The 18922-nt window shown below is 47.1% G+C and overlaps 1 protein-coding gene across 1 annotated transcript; it reads left to right on the top strand.

Annotated features, from left to right (window-relative positions):
- The first annotated feature begins 954 nt into the window (after positions 1–954).
- FAM73B (family with sequence similarity 73, member B) lies at positions 955–14308 on the top strand. Its single transcript, XM_009998907.1, has 15 exons — positions 955–1050; positions 1662–1872; positions 3617–3729; positions 6095–6206; positions 6682–6821; positions 8255–8372; positions 8557–8657; positions 9082–9197; positions 9584–9656; positions 10209–10295; positions 10945–11043; positions 11254–11388; positions 12355–12408; positions 13361–13477; positions 14108–14308. The coding sequence occupies exons 1-15, from the start codon at positions 955–957 to the stop codon at positions 14306–14308; spliced, it is 1773 nt and encodes a 590-aa protein (XP_009997209.1).
- The last annotated feature ends 4614 nt before the right edge of the window (positions 14309–18922 follow it).

Below are 18922 nucleotides of genomic sequence, written 5' to 3'. Positions count from 1 at the left end.
GTGTCTGGTCCCTGTGGGCTCCAGTCACCTTGAGGCCGGTTCCAGATGGGATCAGGCCAACCCAGGGGCCTGGGGGTGAGGTGGCCTTTAGCCGTGGGGTCAGGCCCCCCTCGTGGGGCTGTAACACCCTGGGTGTGTTGTTCCTGTCAGTGTGGGGAGACACCAGAGCCCAGCGTGGCCACGCGTTGGGTAAGAGCTGTGTCCCCTTGCTGTGGCAGGGTTGCTGGCTGCCAGGGAGCAGGGCCAAAGGGTTTATATCTTTGTGGTGTTTAAAAGACAACCCCCTTCCTTGGTTTCAATACATTCTTCTGTAGCTCTGTCCTTGACATGAAGCACTTCCCTCCTCCCCAGCTTCCAGCAAAGCTCTGAGCAAACTCAAGCAGCGTTGAAACCTCCTGGGTGAGACACCCTTTGGTTGCACAGAAAACTGTACAAAAGCAGAGTTTTGACAATGAAAACACAGATATGGTTATTTATGATAATTATCTTTTCATATATATATATTGGGGCTGCAAACAAAATCCTTCCAACCACGTGCAGCCAGTTCTGGTGCATGTAAAAATGTCCGGCAGCTGTTGAGTCCAAGGGTGCAGCTGCTGGGCAGCAGTCTGGGAATCTGCCCCCGTGGTTAGTAGGACATGAAAAATAATTGTTGCTGTTGGTGAGAAGATGCTTTATATCTCTTGCTTGCCTGTAGTGGCATTGCAATGCCAAGTGACCTGGTGTGTGGGCTGTGAAGTGCAGTATAAGAAGGTACAGGTTGTGTGTTCCCTTCACTCACCTGATTTTTTCTCCTCTTCCTGCAGGAGGAGGACTGCTGGATTCTGAAGGCTGATCCCAGGACTCTGAGCCAGATGAAAAGCTGGATGTCTTTGTGAGCAGCTAGCTGGTGCAGCATCCACAAGTGTCCTTCCCCTTGGTTGTTCCTGGAGGTGCTGAGATCCTTGCTCAGCCATGGCGTTTAGAAGGACAGAGGGAATGTCCATCATCCAGGCCTTGGCAATGACTGTGGCAGAGATCCCCGTGTTTGTTTACACAACATTTGGGCAGGTACAACATGCAGAAAAGGCTTTTCTGTCTTGTTCCCTGGGTTTTCTCTTTGGAGGTTGTCTGCAGAGAGAGAAGAGGCTGTGTTAGCTGTGAGGGACAGAAGCATGAGAGGGTGATGCTGGTGGGACCTGGGCAGCTTCAGGGTTTTTAAGAATTGCATGGAGAGTTTGTGGTGGTGGGAAAGAGCTGTTCAGGGTGGGCTTGGAGTCAGGAGAGGAGAGAGAAGGGCTCTCCACATCCCTCCCCAGAACACCTAGACTCAACCTTTCTCTTCTTCAAAGAACTTCTGTGTTAAAGACGATGAATACATTTCCCTCCTGCAGTAACGCGACACTTGGGGCAATAAAGCTCAGATACACACCAGGGTTTAACAACTGACTCTGAGTAACCTGGGTTGCACTTTGCTACGGTGTGTTTCGGTGATGAGAATAGAGACCACATTCCCCAGACCCTGTCAAAATGATGCTCTGCAGTTTCTTTTCATTGCGTGGCAGGGGCTGCGTCGTGTGGGCGGGCGGGGGAAACGCCGGGGTGTCGTCTGTGTAAGACTGCTTAAAAAAGGAAAAAAAGGGGTTTTGACTGTTGCTTTTTCCTATCTTTTGTGTTTAAAGTCTGTCTTCTCTCAGCTGAGGCTCTCTCCAGGCCTACGTAAGGTGCTGTTTGCTACAGCTGTGGGGACAGTTGCCTTGGCTCTCGCAGCTCATCAGCTGAAGCGGCGGCGGCGGCGGAAGAAGCAGATCGCGCCGGACAAGTGTGGGTTTAAGCCTGGAGGGATCACAGTGCCCATCTTGCCAACCAGAAGGGTCTCCTCCGTGAAGAAAGGTTGGCCTTGGGAAAAGGGAAAACTCTATAAAAGGTTTTTTGTGATGAAGAATGGGCTTGGCAGAGTTTGGTTAATGGTTGGGAGAGTTAGGTCGCGGTTGGACCCAATGATCTTCAAGGCCTGAAGTATCTAACGTGTGGGTGCAGGGAGGATGAGCCAGACTCTGTTCAGGAGTTCCCAGTGACAGGATGAGGGGCAATGGGCACAAGCTGGAACATGGGAAGTGTCATTGAAATATGAGGAAAAAACTTATTATGAGGGTGACAAAGCCCTGGGACAGACTGCTCAGGGAGGTTGTGGAGTCCCCTTCTCTGGAGGTGTTCAAAACCTGCCTGGGTGCAGCCCTGTGGAATGTGGTCCAGGGGATCCTGTTTTCGCAGGGGAGTTCACAGAATCCCAGACTGTTTTGGGTTGGAAGAGACCTTAATGATCATCCAGTTCCAACCACCTACATGAGCAGGGACACCTCCCACCATCCCAGGTTGCTTCAAGCCCCATCCAACCTGGCCTTGAACACTCCCAGGGACGGGGCAGCCACAACTTCCCTGGGCAACCTGTTCCAGTGTCTCACCACTAAAACATTTCCTCCTAATGTCTAATCTAAACCTCCAGTTTTAATCCATTCCTCCTTGTCGTCTCATTGCAAGCCCTTGTCAAAAGTCCCTCCCCAGCTTTCCTGGAGCCCCTTCAGGCACTGGAAGGTGCTCTGAGGTCTCCCTGGAGCCTTCTCTTCTCCAGGCTGAACAGCCCCAACTCTCTCAGCCTGTCCTCATTAGGAGAGGTGCTCCAGCCCTCAGAGTTGGATGAGATGATCTTTAGAGGTCCCTTCCAACTCTGACAATTCTGTGATTCTGTGAAATGTCTTTCCAACAAGAATGATTCTGTGAAAAGAGGGTGTACAGGGAGCAATGGGAAGTTCCTCAGAGCTGGGAGGACAGGAGAGTAAAGCTGTTTGTATAGTGCATTGATGCAGAATGAAATTGGAAGCCTGAAGCAGAGTGCCATGAGCGCAGGGTGGGCAGAGGAAAGGGTTACACCCTGAGCTCAAAGCCCTTGTGAGGAAAAAGTGACACTGAGGTTTTCACCAAGATTTGCAGTTCCCATCCCCCTTCCCTACAGAAAGACCCTGGACCCCTTTTGCCATGCTTCCCCAATATAAACAGCCCAGGGCAATGGTGACCTGGTTGCATATTGATCTGGGTGATGCCAAGATGAGTCCTGACCCTGGCGTCCCACATGCAGCTGTGTTGGTGAGGTTGGGAGGGTCTGTCCAGTTCTGTGGTGGCTCCTGGACCATGGGCAGCTTTTTCACTTGCTTATGTCGATTTTTGGGGTAGGACTGACCCAGGTGCTAGCAAAGCACTTTAGCAATTAAGCATTTGTTTTCTGAAATATATGAAAATATTTAAGCATTTTTAATAATAACCAAGGGAGTGATGTGTGTGCTCTGCCTGGCCAGAGGGAAGCTGCAGTTCTTCTTGATGCCTTCTGCTTTGTGCTTGCTTCCTGCCATCCATAAGCAGTGAATAAATACTCATTCCTCAGCCTCAGATCCCCACTGATACCAGCTTTCTTAGTGTCTCAGAGCAAAACAGAGCACACAGGAGATCTGTGACTCATTTCTGAGTGTTGGATGCTGCTCTTCCCATCCTCAGTCACACCTGACAGGTTGATGTTCCCCTCTGTATTCACAGCTGCAGCTGAGCCTAAAATCCTGTTTTTGTCTGACTTTCCCAACTCCAGGGTACTCGAGCAAGAGAGTCCAGAGTCCTGGCAGCAAGAGCAATGACACACTCAGTGGGATTTCCTCCATTGAGCCCAGCAAACATTCCAGTTCCTCCCACAGCCTCGCCTCGGTAAGGACCTCACCTGGGCTGGGACAATCAGGGTTGGGAGATAAGTGCACCCACTGGAACAAGATCACCAAGTCCTTGGGCTGACACTCACCAACGGGTAATGCCAAAACTTTTGGAGCAGAACAGGTTGCAGTGCAATTGTAGGGTGGGTTCTGTTATTAACCTCACAGTCACTCTGGAGTTGCCTGTGTAAAATCAGAGCAGCATTTTTGGAGGCTGAGAGTCCCAGGGAACATCCCACTGCTTTGGCCAACGAGGGGCTGCAGGAGGGACACTAGTGAGGGATGTGATTCTTTGGGGCTCTCTATGACCCCCTCAGCAGCAAGGCAGGGTTTTTGGTGGGTCTTGTAACAATGAGGAGCATGTTTGTTTCCCACCATGGTGGGGTTTGGGTGGCCCAGCAGCCCCTGTGCCAGCCCAGCCCTCCTGTGCTGTGGCTGCTCACAAGTTGCTTGGTTGTTAAAAGCTAAACTGACTTCCAAAATCTAATAGCTCTGCTTGGGAAACAGTGTAGGTTGAGAACATAACCTAGTCATTCTACCTCCTCCAAAGCCAAAAGCAGCTTATAAATACAGGTAATTCAGGCTTGACCAGGCAGGAGGAGCTGTCACTGCTCATATCCACCTCTTGAGACACCAAACCCAGAAGTGCTGGGGAGCACTTGTGGCTCCAAGACCTGTTTTACATCTCCACGATTGAAAGCCTCGTGTGCTGCTGTTGGAGCAGTGGGCAGCACCGGGGAACCTCTGCAGCTCTGTGCACTGCAACGTGGTGCCAAACACCCCCCTCAGTGTCACCCCCAGCCTCGGGGGCTGGTTAGCAGTGCTGGGGCAGGAGGGGATGGGTGGAAAAATAATCCCCCGTTGGCAGGGAGCTGTCGGCCAGCAGCGCCCTACCCAGCATGGTTGTATTTCAGCTTGTCCTGTGAGCTTCAAGCAACCGGAAAGTTGCCACGAGCCTGTGCTGGCCAAAGTGTGTCTCCAGCAGGCGGCAGTGCAGGCACAGCGTTGGGTGTGCAGCCCTGCACTGGTATTCCACTGGGATGACTGGGATATGATGGGATATAAAGCGACATATCAGTGAGGACCAAGCTGTGTCTAGCTCTGGCCTCTCTTGCCCCTGCAGGGACTCCCATTTAATTCCCCTGTGGCTTCTCCCTTCCCACCAATGCTATCTGTGTTTTGTGTCACTGAAGTCTATTTCTCTTTAGATTAAAAAAAACCTGTCTACATTTCTTTTTTCACGGCTGGTGCCTGGGTGGGGATATCCACACAGAGAGGGATCTGCTCCTGTGCCCCCTCCATTGTGTGGGAGCTGAGTGTCAGGGGCTCCATACTCACTGCTTTCATGTTACTGGATAGGAAAACAACTCATCCTTCACACAGCTTCAGTTCTGGCTCTCTCCTCTGCTTCTTGGGGCTCTCTTTTGTCATCTAATAAGTAAGTTGGCAGCAGGGAACTAGTGATTTGTAGTTCTGGATCTCAGGGTGATTTATTAATGCTCCACAGAGATTAATCAATGGAGGCAGGGCAAGAATTCATCTGTCAGATGATTATTGTATTTTTCTTGTATCAGGCTGACATTTGGACATCTTTCTCTAAGCTGTATGAAAACACTGGCCATTGGTAGTGTTGGAACCCAGCATTTTATTGGGTCAGGCTTTAAAAGACATTTATGCACTGGTGTGGAGTTGGAGAAAGCTGGTAACTTGCTGTGTGGATCACAGTGCCCAGCCCTCCCAGGAGTAGGTTTGGTTACAAAGAGAAGAGCAGGGACCTCCCCTGGCCAAAGTCCTCTGGTCTGTTTTTGCTGATAATCTGTTCCTTTGGACTGTGGTTGCTCTCCCACTTATTTCCAGTGTTTTTTGTCTGGCCAGCTGGGGCTGACGTGAACTTTCTATCAAAATTATTGCATCTTTGTGGTGATCACTTTGGACCTTTCTCATTCTGCTGCCTCCATCAGTGTTCTCCTGCTAGGGCTCACTATCATGCAGCTCACTGTTTCCTAATGGAGCTTCAGTGTAAATTGATTGGGAAGGTATTTCTCACACAACTTCCAGCACTTTCAAAGACACTTCTGTGGTGCTGGGCGGAGAAGGGGAGGACTTCTCCCCTTGCCTCCCCTTTCAGCTCTGTGCTGCTCTCAACTGTTGACAGCAGAGCATGAACCCAAGTGGGAGAGGACAGGAATCCTTGATACCTTCCCAGGCAAGCGAGTACTTATATGGGGAAGCACAAGGGCAGATGTGGGGAAATGGTTTATCATTGGAATGCAACTGGTCGTGGTGTTTGTGTGATCTTAGCATTGGACTTACCCTTGGAGAGAATTCAAAGGCACCTGCTGCTCTCTGCTCCCTCCCTGCAGATGGTAGCAGTCAACTCTGCAAGTCCAATACCAGCAGGGGTGTGGGAGGCCCAGGCAATGGGGGATGCTGGAGCCATTGTTGATTCCAGTGCAGAAAGCCTCTACATTCAAGGTAAACAAGCATGTGGGCAACATGGCCCTGGGAGGGTTGTTTATTGCTGTGGCAGGAAAAAGGTGGTGTAAGTTGACACAGAGCAGCTCCAAGTAAAACTCTGATTGGAAGCTCTTAAACTCAGTCACTTGTCAGTTATAAAATTCCCATCTTCTCCTAAAGAAACACTTCCCTGTATTCTCAGTGAATCATTTACTTCCAATACACTTCTTTGAGTAACAGGCTCACCTTTTGCAGAGAACAGCATTTTGGAAGTAACATGGCTGATGAAACCAGTCTGAGGGTGTTCTCCTTAACTTCTAGTCCAAATTAAACCATGTTTAAAAGGGGAAGAAATAGAATACATGTATTCTTTCTTATCAGCTGGGGAGAGTCTTCCACCTTTGCTGGATTCAGTGAGCAGAGACTCGTGCTGTATCTCTTTGTTCTGACGTGTCCTGGGACTCTCACAGCTTATGTTTGGTTGTGTTCCCAGGCATGGAGCTGTTTGAGGAGGCCCTGCAGAAGTGGGAGCAGGCATTGACCATCAGGCAGAGAGACAATGCCAGTACCAGCACCCCCGTGCCCTGGGACAGCAAGAAACAGCAAGAGAGCAAGTCTGAGAGCATCCCAGAGGTAGGTCCCTACTTTTCACTTGTGTTTGCCAGCTGGGGAACGTGCTGAAAGGCCAGCTTGGGTGCTGGAAGCAGTAATTAGCAGGAGGTTAAAAGAAGAGCAAATGAAGAGCAGAGCTGGGCCAGACTGAGCTGTCTATATCTCTGGCTTCCTTATGTAATGTGAGTGGGTGTTTTTAATTTATTTTCCTTTTTAATAAGTCTCACCCCCTCATTCCCCAGCCTTTCTACCCACCTTCCAGCATCATGTCAATCACTGTCATGCAAGTCCTCCAGTGGCAGAGGCTGTGGTAGGAAAAGGCTGTAACCAGTAGAGCACTGGAGAGGGAGAAGGAGCTTTTTGCCTGCCAGTGTCGTGTCTGTTAACTTTTAAATGCATTTGAAAGTGAAGATCTTGATGGTCACTGTCACTTTGAGGAAGCTGGGTCGAGAAGCAGAGGCCAGTTGCAAAGTGGTGACTTGGTAGGAGCTCACTGAGCCAGTGGGGCAGGGAGATGTGTGACTCCTTTAACCTTCTGCTGTAGAAACCAGTATTTTGGGCAGCTTTGCTGTCTTGGACTTGAGTACTATGCAGGAAAGACCTGTAATAAGAGGAGACCCAAACAGCTGTAGCTCAGGACTGTGAAAGGAGCTGACCTCCCAACCCACCAGGGGTTCTCACTGGCAAAAAGTGTTCCCATACTCTCATGAACAGGACCTGGTGTAGCAAGTATGTGGGATATTTATCTTTTGTGCTAGATAATATTTATTCAAATCTAGATTCTCTTGTCTCTCAGTGAAGAATCCTGTAGTATTTCTGAAACTTACTTAAAAATGGTTGCTTCAGGATCAAAATAGATTTCATGCTTCTTGTTAATGCTTCTGTCTTCTGGGTGAGACACTCATGCAGGCACAGGGGTATGAAGGCAAGATGTTTTGTAAGGCTTCTTTTTCTCCCTCTATTTTTTTTTCCTAGCCCCTGTGCTGCTTACAGCAAACTTTGCTTATGACCAGCACCCTCATCCAAGGACTCTTACTCTGTTGTCCAGTTCTGGATACTCTGTTGTATTCAACACAGGTTTTTCTGATGTGATTCTCTCTTGAAATTAGGCTAAATTCACAAGTTGGAAGGATTAAGTGATCTGTAACTCATTAACATACCTGTATTTCTGGATGGCAGGTTAAAGTTCTTAAGTTCTTTCTTCCTTTTTTTTAGGAGGAAAACAAAATTAGGAAGCTAAAAAGCCAGAGAGTTTGAACAGACTGTGTAGAAGCTTTCCACCCCTGGCATTATTAGCTGCATTGTAGGATTAATGAGTCCTCTTTTTTTTCAATTAAATCATTTAATCTGAAAAATGTAAATCCCATTTCACTGAAAATTTCCTTCCATATTTGTGCTGTCAATCTGTCTCTGCCCAGCTGGCTAACTAAGGGTGGCTTTCATGTGTGTTCAAGGAGGAGTCCCAGAAAAGGGAGTTTGCTGAGAAGCTGGAATCCCTCTTGCATCAAGCCTACCACCTGCAGGAAGAGTTTGGGTCTTCACTTCCATCAGACAGTGTCCTGCTGGATCTTGGTATGGAAGCTGGGGCAGAAATGCATTGGAATGCCAGTTTCCTGTCTGGTTTTATGGCTTTTCTGTAAACTGGGCAATGAAGCTGTGACTGTGTGCTGTTTGTGGGGGTGGGAGAGACAGCACAAGACTAAAAGGAGTGGTAGTCCATGAACTCCAACACATGAAGCTTCTTCCTCTCCTCCAGAGAAGACTTTAATGCTTCCACTGGCGGATGGATCCTTGCGGCTCCGGACAGATGATGAAGACAGCTCCATTTCTGAGGACTCCTTCTTCTCTGCAGCAGAGGTGACTTAAGTTTCAGTTTTGTGTCCCAGTCCAGCTGCTTGGAGGGGAGCCACAAAGGCAGTGGAGCCAAACACATCTTGGTAGAGGAAGGTGATAAAACATGGCATAGTGCAGTCCTTTACAACCAGCATTTCCATATCTTCTTCCTACCTCCTGTAGAAAACATGCCATAGCAGCTAGGGAAGTACTGCAAATCTAATGTAATGGGGCTTGGTTGTGTGAATTTTAGGGGTTATTGAGCTGTGTCAGAGCTGAGGCAGCTTTGAAACTGGTAGAAAAAGAAATACCTTTTATCAATGACAATTAACGTTGTGCAGATCAGCTGGCTGAAGGAGGCACTTCTCGCTAGTGTGCAGTCTCTGAGAATTTGCAAGTATTTAACAAGACCATCTTGTTCTTCCCATGTCTCTTGCCACCTCTACAGCTCTTTGACTCTCTCCACTTTGAGGAAATACCATTCCACCTCTCTAAGCCAGTAGCAGCATATGAAGAAGCTCTGCAGCTGGTGAAAGAAGGGAAGGTTGCCTGCCGGACACTGAGGTGAAGTTGTGGGTCCTTGTGTGGAGGCTCCTTTGAGCAGTGTGAACACATCACTTGCCTTTGAACAGCCCTGTAAATATAACCAGAATAACCCTCTGTGGTTGGAAAGTCTGGAAGTCCTTCCTGCTAATTTGGACTTCCCAGGGAACTAGCCCCAGAGTTTAGGATGAACATGTTAAGAAAGGGTGGGTGGGCAGTGTGACTGTTCTGTGAGGCTGGCATGGTCCTGAGCTGCAACAGCCTCTGCAGAGGTGCCCCAGGGAGCTGAACAAAGGGACAGACTGGGAAATTGAGTTTGTTGGTGTTTTTTTTAGGGCACCATAGCTGGTAGGAACACAGAAATCAGGAGAGTTGGAATTTACACTGTCCTTCCCTTTTCCCTTTAGGACAGAGCTCCTTGGCTGCTACAGTGACCAGGATTTCCTCGCCAAGCTGCACTGTGTCAGGCAGGCCTTCCAGGTGAGGACAGCTTGAGGCTCTTGGGTTTCTGGGACATGTTGCTGCCAGCAGCATCTTCTCCTCTGCCAATACAGGTGTGAAGCCTTGTAATCCCATCCTGGCCAATTTGATTTGGAGAGGGAGAGGTCCCTGTGCCCAGCTTGGGTGGAGGTTACATGGCCACAGGTGCTGGATTTAGTTCTAGGAAGTTAGGGAATTTCAGAGCTGCCCAGCAGCTGGTATTCCCATTTCACAGCTGGAGCTGGGCTGGAGTTAAAGCCTCTGAGGTGGTGGAGCAAGGTTTCCTTCTTAGCACAATCCTTTCCTTGGTAATGTTTTTCTAGGGCCTGAACTGCAGCTTTTGCACCCTGGCCACTTCCAGTCTTTCAGCCTAATTTTAAACTTGCTTCCTGGAGAAGAGCACTTTTGTTTTCTAGACTCCAGCTTATTAAAGGTTAATGATACTGGTGTGTGCAGGACTGTGCTGCTGTGTGCACTGTCCTGTTTTTCTCCCAACTCAGTATTTATGTGGGCATAGGTGCTCACAGGAGGCTTCTTGTGTTCCCTTTACAGGAGCTGCTGGAGGATGAAAGCAATCAACTGTTTTTTGGAGAGGTTGGGAAGCAAATGGTGATAGGACTGATGACAAAGGCTGAAAAGGTAGGGAGTTGGTGTAACAACTAACTGTGTCTTGAGCACAGAGACACTTGTTCCTCCATCCCAACACAGAGTATGTCCAGTGTGTTGGAAGAAGAAAACTTAATTTGTGTACTGGTGACTCTTGTGAAAAATAAAAAGCATGTGCTTTGAATCTATTTAACCAAATTGTATTGAAAGAGCCTCTCTGTGCATCTCCTGTCCACAGTTTGATGCTGTGCCTCACTGGAGCAGAGGGTGCAGCCTGTGCATCAGCCATGGCATCATCTCCAGGAACATGGGAAAGGGAAAAGATAATCAACGTTTGCCTCAACAACATACCAGTTCTCAGATCACTGGCTTAGTCTCTGGTCATTCCCTGGACAGGGAGATTGTTGCTTGCACAGTGTTAGTCCCTTAGTTGGCTCATTTTGTGTTCAGATGTCTCTGTTCCTTGAAGGAAGTGGAGCACTGTAGGTATTTTGAGTCACAGCTGAGCCTGGGCCATCCGCGCCTCCCAGAAAGAAATGCTCTCTTTCTGACCAAAGAGGTTTAAAAACTTGACCCAGTCACATGCATTGATGCTGATGTTAGCTCAGAGCAGTCAAACTGTGGTGAAATGTGTTCCCAGCTGTTGTACCTTCTGAAGTGTTTTGTTTCTCTGCTCCCCTAGAATCCAAAAGCTTTTCTGGAAAGCTACGAGGAGATGCTACGTTATGCACTGAAGCAAGAGACCTGGCCAACCACTCAGCTGGAGCTGGAGGGAAGAGGGGTTGGTAAAGATGTTATCTCTACAAAGTTGCAGAGGGATTGGAAATTAATGGAGATGCAGGAACAGCCCAGGAGTGCAAGAGCTGCTGCTTAAATTATATTGCATGGTTGAGCCTGTTGCATTTTGGTGCTTCAGACTGAAGAGTAAAGATTCTATCTTTTATTTTTTTTAAAACCTGTTCTCTTTACAGACTGTTCTGCTCTCTGGCAGGTGGTGTGCATGAGTTTCTTTGATATTGTGCTGGACTTCATCCTGATGGATGCTTTTGAGGATCTGGAGAACCCTCCCTCCTCCGTGCTGGCCGTGCTGCGCAACCGCTGGCTCTCCGACAGCTTCAAGGAGACGGTGGGTTGGAGGGGGAGTCCTGGTGCTGGGTGTGAGGTGGCAGTGGCAGAGTACAACCTCAGTTGTCCTGGCTGAGCTGGAATTTCTCTTAAGAAATCCCAATGCTTTCCTGGAGGCCTAACCAGCTGTCTTCTGGTACATGTAAATTGTTACAGGGAAGTGTTCCTTGTTTTGAAAGCGTCTGGCTGGCTCCAATACACTGATTTCTCTAGTGGCCTTTACCAGGGATGCCATGGGGGTGTTAAAAGATGACAAAATATATTTTCATGAATGAGAACAAGAGGATCAAAATGTAGGGAATAAAATGTGTGGGTTTTTTTTCCACCTGGCTGTTCGCTCTGGTAGTACCTCAGCAGACACTGAGGCTCCAATAGTGGCACTTTCATAGAATCACAGACTGGTTTGGGGTGGAAGGGACCTTAAAGATCATCCAGTCCCAGCCCCCTGCATGGGTAGGGGCACCTCCCACCAGCCCAGGTTGCTCACAGACCCATCCAACCTGTCCTTGAATACTTCCAGGGATGGGGCAGCCACAGCTTCCCTGGGCAACCTGGGTGAGGATCTCACCACCCTCACACTAAAGAATTTCTTCCTAATGTCTCACCTAAGTCTCCATTCCTTCAATTTTAATCACTTTCCTCTTGTCTTGGCCTCCAGCTAAATATATAAGACTGATTAGTTTCATAGACTGAGAAGAAGATGGTTGGAAGGCACCTTTTAACTGCTTTCTGCTCACAGTCTGCATTCTGGGGTGCTTGGCGACTATGTCAGGTCATATTAGCAATCTTCAAACCCAGTTTGGCTTTTCTGGAATACATCTGGAGTGGCTAAATCCTTCAATTTGTCACTAATTTTAGAGTTGTTGGCACAAAAGGAGCCACTGCTTTGGTGTTTTGATGGTGACGTGTTGGTTGGTACTTTTTGAGAAGTAATCCCAGTAACTGATGGTCTCTCCATTAATCCTAGGCTCTAGCAACTGCCTGCTGGTCAGTGCTGAAAGCAAAAAGGAGGCTTCTGATGGTAAGCAAAACAAAGTGGAAGAATCTTATGTGTTTGAAGCTGAAAATATAACACCTAGATCTTGACAAAATGCAAAATCTGTGTGGTACAAGACTGAACATTCTTTATGAACATCACTTTCTTTGTGATGCTTTAGAGCACCACGGTCCTGCTGTCACTGCTGCAGTGCCATGCCAGTGTTTTATTGAATCATTCTCCCATTTTCTTAATGTGAGGATTCAAAAGCCAATGTTGCCTGTCTGGTGTTCCCTCTCCCTGCTCACAGTGCTGCAGGAATGGTCACAGACACCAAGCAACAAGGGGCTGCTTCTGAGCTGTGGTTTCCCTGCTGGCATCTCAATGAAGGGCTTGTGTGCTTCTCTGCTTCCCAGCTCTGACTGCTGAGGAGCTCTTACTTGATTCATTTCCCTTAAATCTGTGGCTTTCTGAAGTACCACAGCAAATGAGTTCATGGACCTGGGGAACAGGAAGCCACGACTTCACAACCCCAGTTCTGTCTGTGGCCTCTGGCATGTTTTCAACTTCTGTCCCACAACCAGTTGGTACGACTGGGTTTGCTGAGGAGGTACAAAGAGAAGTGAGAGCCCTGGAAGGTAGATTGGTGCTGTCATGCAGTAGCTCTGTCTTGGATATTTGCATGCCTTTTTCTGGCTTCGTCCAGAGATTATAACTAGTCTATAAAGACTTGCCTGGTGGTTGCCTTTAATTTTCTTCTATTTATTTTCCTCCTGAAATAGTAGTTTAGAAACACAAAGATGGAAACCTCTAGGCATTCTTCTAGGGATCTCAAAGATAAATGTAATACTGAAGGAAGAGATGTTCTTAAGTAGCTCTTAACTTCAGTTACTGAAGCTTGGTGCTTTCTGGCAGGGAATGTGCTAACTGATACACAATAAACTGCTTGTTCTATCTGAGAACCAAGACCAACCGATTCTTCCCTTCCCTGTGGCAGGTACCAGATGGTTTTATCTCTCATTTCTACTCCGTATCGGAGCATGTCAGTCCTGTTCTAGCCTTTGGTTTTCTGGGGCCCAAGCAGCAGCTATCTGAAGTCTGCAGTTTTTTCAAGGTAAGATGGCTTTTCTGTACTTAATCTGTGTGGAACTCCTGTTGTCTTCTCCCTTCAAGCTGCAGATGCTTGTGGTGAGTGATGTGGCATTAAGAAACTTGGCTCTGTACAAAAAGCTTCTAAAAATCACTGTTTTTTAGATGCAGATTGCTGAATTCAGATTGATTAGAATTGCCAGCACAATTTACCATAACTAATAGCAAATCTGCATGATAAGATCCATTTGTACCATCAATATTAGAAGAGATCACAGGTGCATATGCTGAAAGAGTATCTTGTCTAGGAGTAGGTGGGATCTTACAAGTTATGTATTTGGTCTTAAAGCTGAAATCCTCTTGTTCTTGTAGATAATCTCCTTAGAGGCTGTGTTGCCTTCATTGCATGTTTGCATGGATATTGCCATGGATATCAGCATTGCTTTCCTGACTTCAGGAGCTCTGCTGTCCTGTCCCAGAGGCACGATGGCATTTAGCCCCAAAAGTAAAACCCAGCCTGCAGCAGATCTTTGCTTGTATGGCAGACATACAGAATTCCTTGGGGGGTTCTCTGCTTGCTGCAGTCCAGGCAGCTGGTATTGGCAGGGGGGATAAAGCCTCCGTGCTGTAAACCCTTCCTGTTGCTTTTTTGCAGCACCAGATAGTACAGTACCTGAAGGACATGTTTGATTTGGACAACGTGAGGTACACGACGGTGCAGTCCCTGGCAGAAGACATCCTGCAGCTGTCGCGGCGGCGCAGCGAGATCCTCTTGGGATATCTGGGCACTGAGACCTCCCCGGCACTGAACGGCACGGTGCCTGGGGACAGCGAGCCCCTGAAGGAGCTCATCTGAGCCAATCAGGGCAGGAAAACAGTTTTGTACAAGGACCTTTTTTCCTCCCAGAGATGGAGAAAAACTCCCTGCAGCGCGCAGTGGGGGCAGCAAGACTATCTCAACACACAGCAACCTGGTGGGACCTTCTGCTCTTTGTAGCCAGTAGTGTTTGCTGGGATGGCTCCAGGACCACTTGCCAGCTTATGGTTTGAATTTCTTCTTCGTTCCACCTTCCTGTTCTTTTTAATGTTGTTATTTTTAATGTGTCATATAAACCACGACCTGCCTGGGCCCAGATTTTTTGCCCAATTCCCTTGAATAGGGCGACCTACGTACCAGTTTTGTCTGTGTGTTTTTTGGGAGATAATCCCTGAAGTTTACGATTGTGTGTGGGAGCAGGAATATCATTGCTAAATTCTCCACTTGACCCTTAGCTTCTCAAGGAGACTTTGTTTGCTTTGGGATTCTTATTGTTGTTCTTCTCTGCTGTGTTTCTACAGACATGACTGCTGACTTTTACCATAAGGGTTTTAACACATGCAATATGACTAGCAAAGATTTCTTTCCCAGGGAGGAAGAAATACTTCTGTAAAGCACTGAAGTAAAAGGAAGACTCTTGTGACCAGCCTGAAGGTGTAAGGAAGTTGGTCTGTTCCCTGTTGCTGCTCTTTGCAGGCCAGCTGACAGGCTCTGTGCCATAGTCATCCTTACTTAGGAGATTGCTGAGGTCTGTTTGCCCCTGAGGAAAGTCTGTGTGAGGAGGGGGTGGATTTGCATCCTGTCTGTGCATGCACAAAGTCTGGAACGTCCATCCGAGTGCCTTGCTGTTCTTCAGAACGAGCCAGCAGCTGTTTTCACTGGGTAGCAGGTGTGAGGTGCACAAAAGCAGAGGGAACCAGTGTAGGGCGTTGCCTGGTCCTGTTCTGCACAAGGTAGTGAGAGATGTAGGTGTTGCATGTGGTGCAGGAAAGGGGTCATGTGTGCAGGTAGCTGGAAAGCTGGGATCACATTGCTAGAGAGGAAACCACTCCTAAGTGTCTGTCAGTCCTAAGAAACATTGGGTAGGTTTGGGTGTAGATCAGATGTGTGTGTACGTATGAGCTTGTGGTGCTGGGACAGGCTCTTCTCAAAGGATACAGTCCTGACTGCACAGCCAGCACCCAAAATCTGGCTGCTTTGGGACACGTGCCCAGATGGCCACTAGTGCAGGGTGGTGGCAGTGGGGCACGCTGGACTGGAGGCTGTCCTGGCTCCTGTGTGAGGTCTGCAGTGGTTTGCAGAGTCCTCTGTGAGCACAAGGCCACAGATGAAGGTTGAGGGTCCAGCCTGTGCTTCCTCCTGCTTTAGTCCACTTACAGCTTCAAGCTTCAGACTAGGGAGGAGAAGAAAATGGGCTTTCACAGAAACACAGGATTCACTGTTTTTTCTCCAAGCTGATAGTTACCCCTTGTCTCATTTCCAGGTAAAATGCTTAAGTCTTATCTAGCTATATTTTTGCTAGGGAAAAAAAAGGAATCTGGAGTTTCCATGTGAGTGGAAATTCAGTGCATGGGCTTGGAGAATGAAAAATCTTCTTTCTTTTTCTTTAGTTATCTAATGTTGAAAATGTTGTATATCTAATATATCTGATATTGTTATCTAAAATATCTAGGGTTGTATCTTGCTGGTGAAAGCAAGAAGGAAGTAGGCAGGGAAGAAGTAAAAAGGAGAATGTAAAAGGAGTAGCTCAATGCTCCTGAGATGTAAAGCACGTAACATCTTTTGCCCTGTAGGCACATCAGACTGATGTGGCTTAGCCTGAAGACCAGATGAATGCAATAAAGACAAGAGGGCTGAGGCAGGAGTGAGGAGCAGCTGACCCCAGTGAGGCTGCACGGAGGAAACTGGTATGAGAAGGATTTCAGAGAGAGCAGTTGAAACCTGGAAGGATCCCTGAGGTGTCTTGCTGGTGGCAGGATGCAGTGAGAGCAGAAACAGAGGATGTTGTGTTAGCAGGACACACCTGCTACCTGTGAACTGTGATTCAAAAGTATGTTAAGTTCTGAAAGCAAGTTACTTTGCCAAACACAAATGTTCATAGTGCTTTGTGCTTCTGTATGGCTGGTTTAGAAGAGAGAGTGACTTCTGCAGTTGCATAGTGGTTAAAAAGATGCTAAAATGTGAAGATTATTGTAATAAGGTGGATTGTAATTCTAAACAATCAGTGCTGTTAATTTCTCATTTTTAGAGTTGTTTAATGTGTATTTATTTACTACTTTGAGTGTCTTCTGGCCTCAGTGCTTGGGGCACTGGCCCTGCTGTGTGTACAGAGAATACTGGGTCTTTTTGCATCCTTGCAGGAGACGATACTGAGACAGGGTCCCCATGAAGCAAATACTTAACTTGCACTGCAGTTTTTTTAAGCTAAGAAATTGTAAATTCCTCATCAAACAGATGGGAGAAAGACAGTTTTATTACAGCTTGATGCTTTTCCTTAGCCCTTAGTGCAAGCAAGGTCACCGTCCAAGTGAAGGTAGAGAGGGATCTTCTTTAAGAACACCCACATCTTCTTGAAGGTTGAGTTCTCCCCCTTCACCTGCCAGGACTAAGTTGCTCCTGCACAAGCCAAGGATGTCTGCTGAGATAAACTGATGTGCTCTTTACTGGGGAGGATGTTAAACTTCCCTACTCTCCCCCTCCAGCTCTTTCATTGCTGCTCTTTCTCCCTCCCCAACCCCAGTGTATCTGGAGAGGAAAGGCCTCTGGAGGGTACTGTTCAGATCAGAGGAGCTGCTCCTGTGGAAGAAGCTCTCCCTGAGCTCTCAGGGGTGCTGGTCAGTGACCTGCTGCTTTCAGCTCCTTTGACTGTAGCCCCAAGACGGGGGGCTCAGGCTTCTCCCACTGACCCCATCCAGCACAGGGCTTGGCTGAAATGGTAGCCACCTCATACTCGTCTGTTTTGCAGGGTAGAGTAAAAGGTTATGATGGCACAACTTCCTACCCTCTGGCTTCCTAAGACATCACTAGAAAGTCCTTATTTCCCCAGCCTATTGTGTTTAGCAAAGGAAATTCTTCAGTATTAGAAGCAGTTGAGATATGTACTCTGGTAGTATCTCTAGAGATAAGATATTTGCTTTGATAATGAACCCTTATTCTCAAGGGGTTAAACCGTTCTGGGCTGTCACTTGCAAGATTTTAACAGTAATGGGGATTTAAAGTGGCTTAGCAACCATGAAATAAAATCCTTCAATAGTTACTGATGCTTAACCAGAATTTCAAATATGCATGACTTTCAGTTTTTATGTGGAGGTTGTAACAAGCTGCTCCAGTGGTTAAAGTACATACTCAGTACTTTAGAATGTATGTAGAGACTGCACCAAATGGCTCTAGGAGGGTCTTTATGATCTTTAAAATACAAATACATTAATAAAAAAAATATGAGGAAAAATCTGCCTTGTATCAGCAAGATCAGTCTGGCTTTGAAGAGCATGACATGTGCTGTCTCATACAAGGAGGTGGGAAAGTGAGATTTTATTTACTCCTCTTCAGTAGAACATTCCTTTGCCATATTTGAAACTAATGAATGTAAATTTGTGCCTGTTTTTCCTTGATTTCCTAAAGGTGTAAAAATCTGTCCTTGTTTTACTTCTTTTTCTTTGCAGCTCACTTTTAATTATTTTTTTAAAAATACATTTAGTCTTAGGATGTGGGCACTACAAGTTAAATAAAACTTTCCTTCATGATTGTGGTTTTGTTTCTAAACTTCTTGATGAAACTTGTTAGAAACTCAAATCTTTGGTTTCTGATTTACGTGACCGTTCTGGTGACAACTCTGGGGCTGGAGTGAAGGCATAAAACAAGGTTGGCTCTTGCTAGAGCCAAAATGCTGAATTGAAGAGTGAGTGCACTTAAGGGTTTTGTTTGCATGGGGAGCCTTCCTGGTTCTGCTGAAGACAAGTCCACAGATGAAGCAGGTTATGAAATAAACAACGCGTTGTACTTTTGAGCAGTGATTGGAAACTGGGGGGGTTTCACTTTTCAGCTTTTTCTTTTCCAGTGGTGGCTTGATTGTGCCTGGGTGGGGTGTGGGTGGGCTCTCAGGCTGTGATGAAGGGGTAAGAGAAACCCCAGTAACGAGCAGAATCTCCTCAGCATTATCCAAGTGTTTCTTGCAGGCTTATCAGCCTCCCAGCCTGTGTGAGAGAACCCCAGAGTAGAGACTGCGGGTTGATATCAGAGGTGCCCATCTGCTGAGCAATGCTGGAAACTCAGCCTCTCCTTCTTCTGAGGCAATTAGAGCACATTTAAATACTTTCATTTTCAAATGATGCAGAAACCAGGTTGAATCAGATAGCTTCCTCAGTGATTAAGATTTCATCCATAGGCTTATAAATAATAAAAAAAATAAGGCTGGGTTAGCATTAATCAAGCCTGTCATGAACTGTGATAGATGCAAATAAAAAAATGTTCATGAATAGGAAAAATTTTGTCTGGTGCCACACCCTGAAGGATGGCTGAGGGAGTTAAAAGGAGTTTCTCTTTGTTTCCATGGTGTCAGACTGTATACTCATTCCATCTCCAGAGCAGCTTTGTGATTTCTTGTGCTGAAGGAGCAGAGCAAAGGCTGCTCCGTGTATTGACACTTTCTTCTTC

Source organism: Chaetura pelagica, unplaced genomic scaffold (assembly GCF_000747805.2).
Source record: "Chaetura pelagica isolate M959 unplaced genomic scaffold, ChaPel_1.0 scaffold405, whole genome shotgun sequence".
NCBI lineage: Eukaryota > Metazoa > Chordata > Aves > Apodiformes > Apodidae > Chaetura > Chaetura pelagica.
Note: the sequence above shows the minus strand (reverse complement) of the source record. Positions and strands in the feature narration are given on the sequence as shown.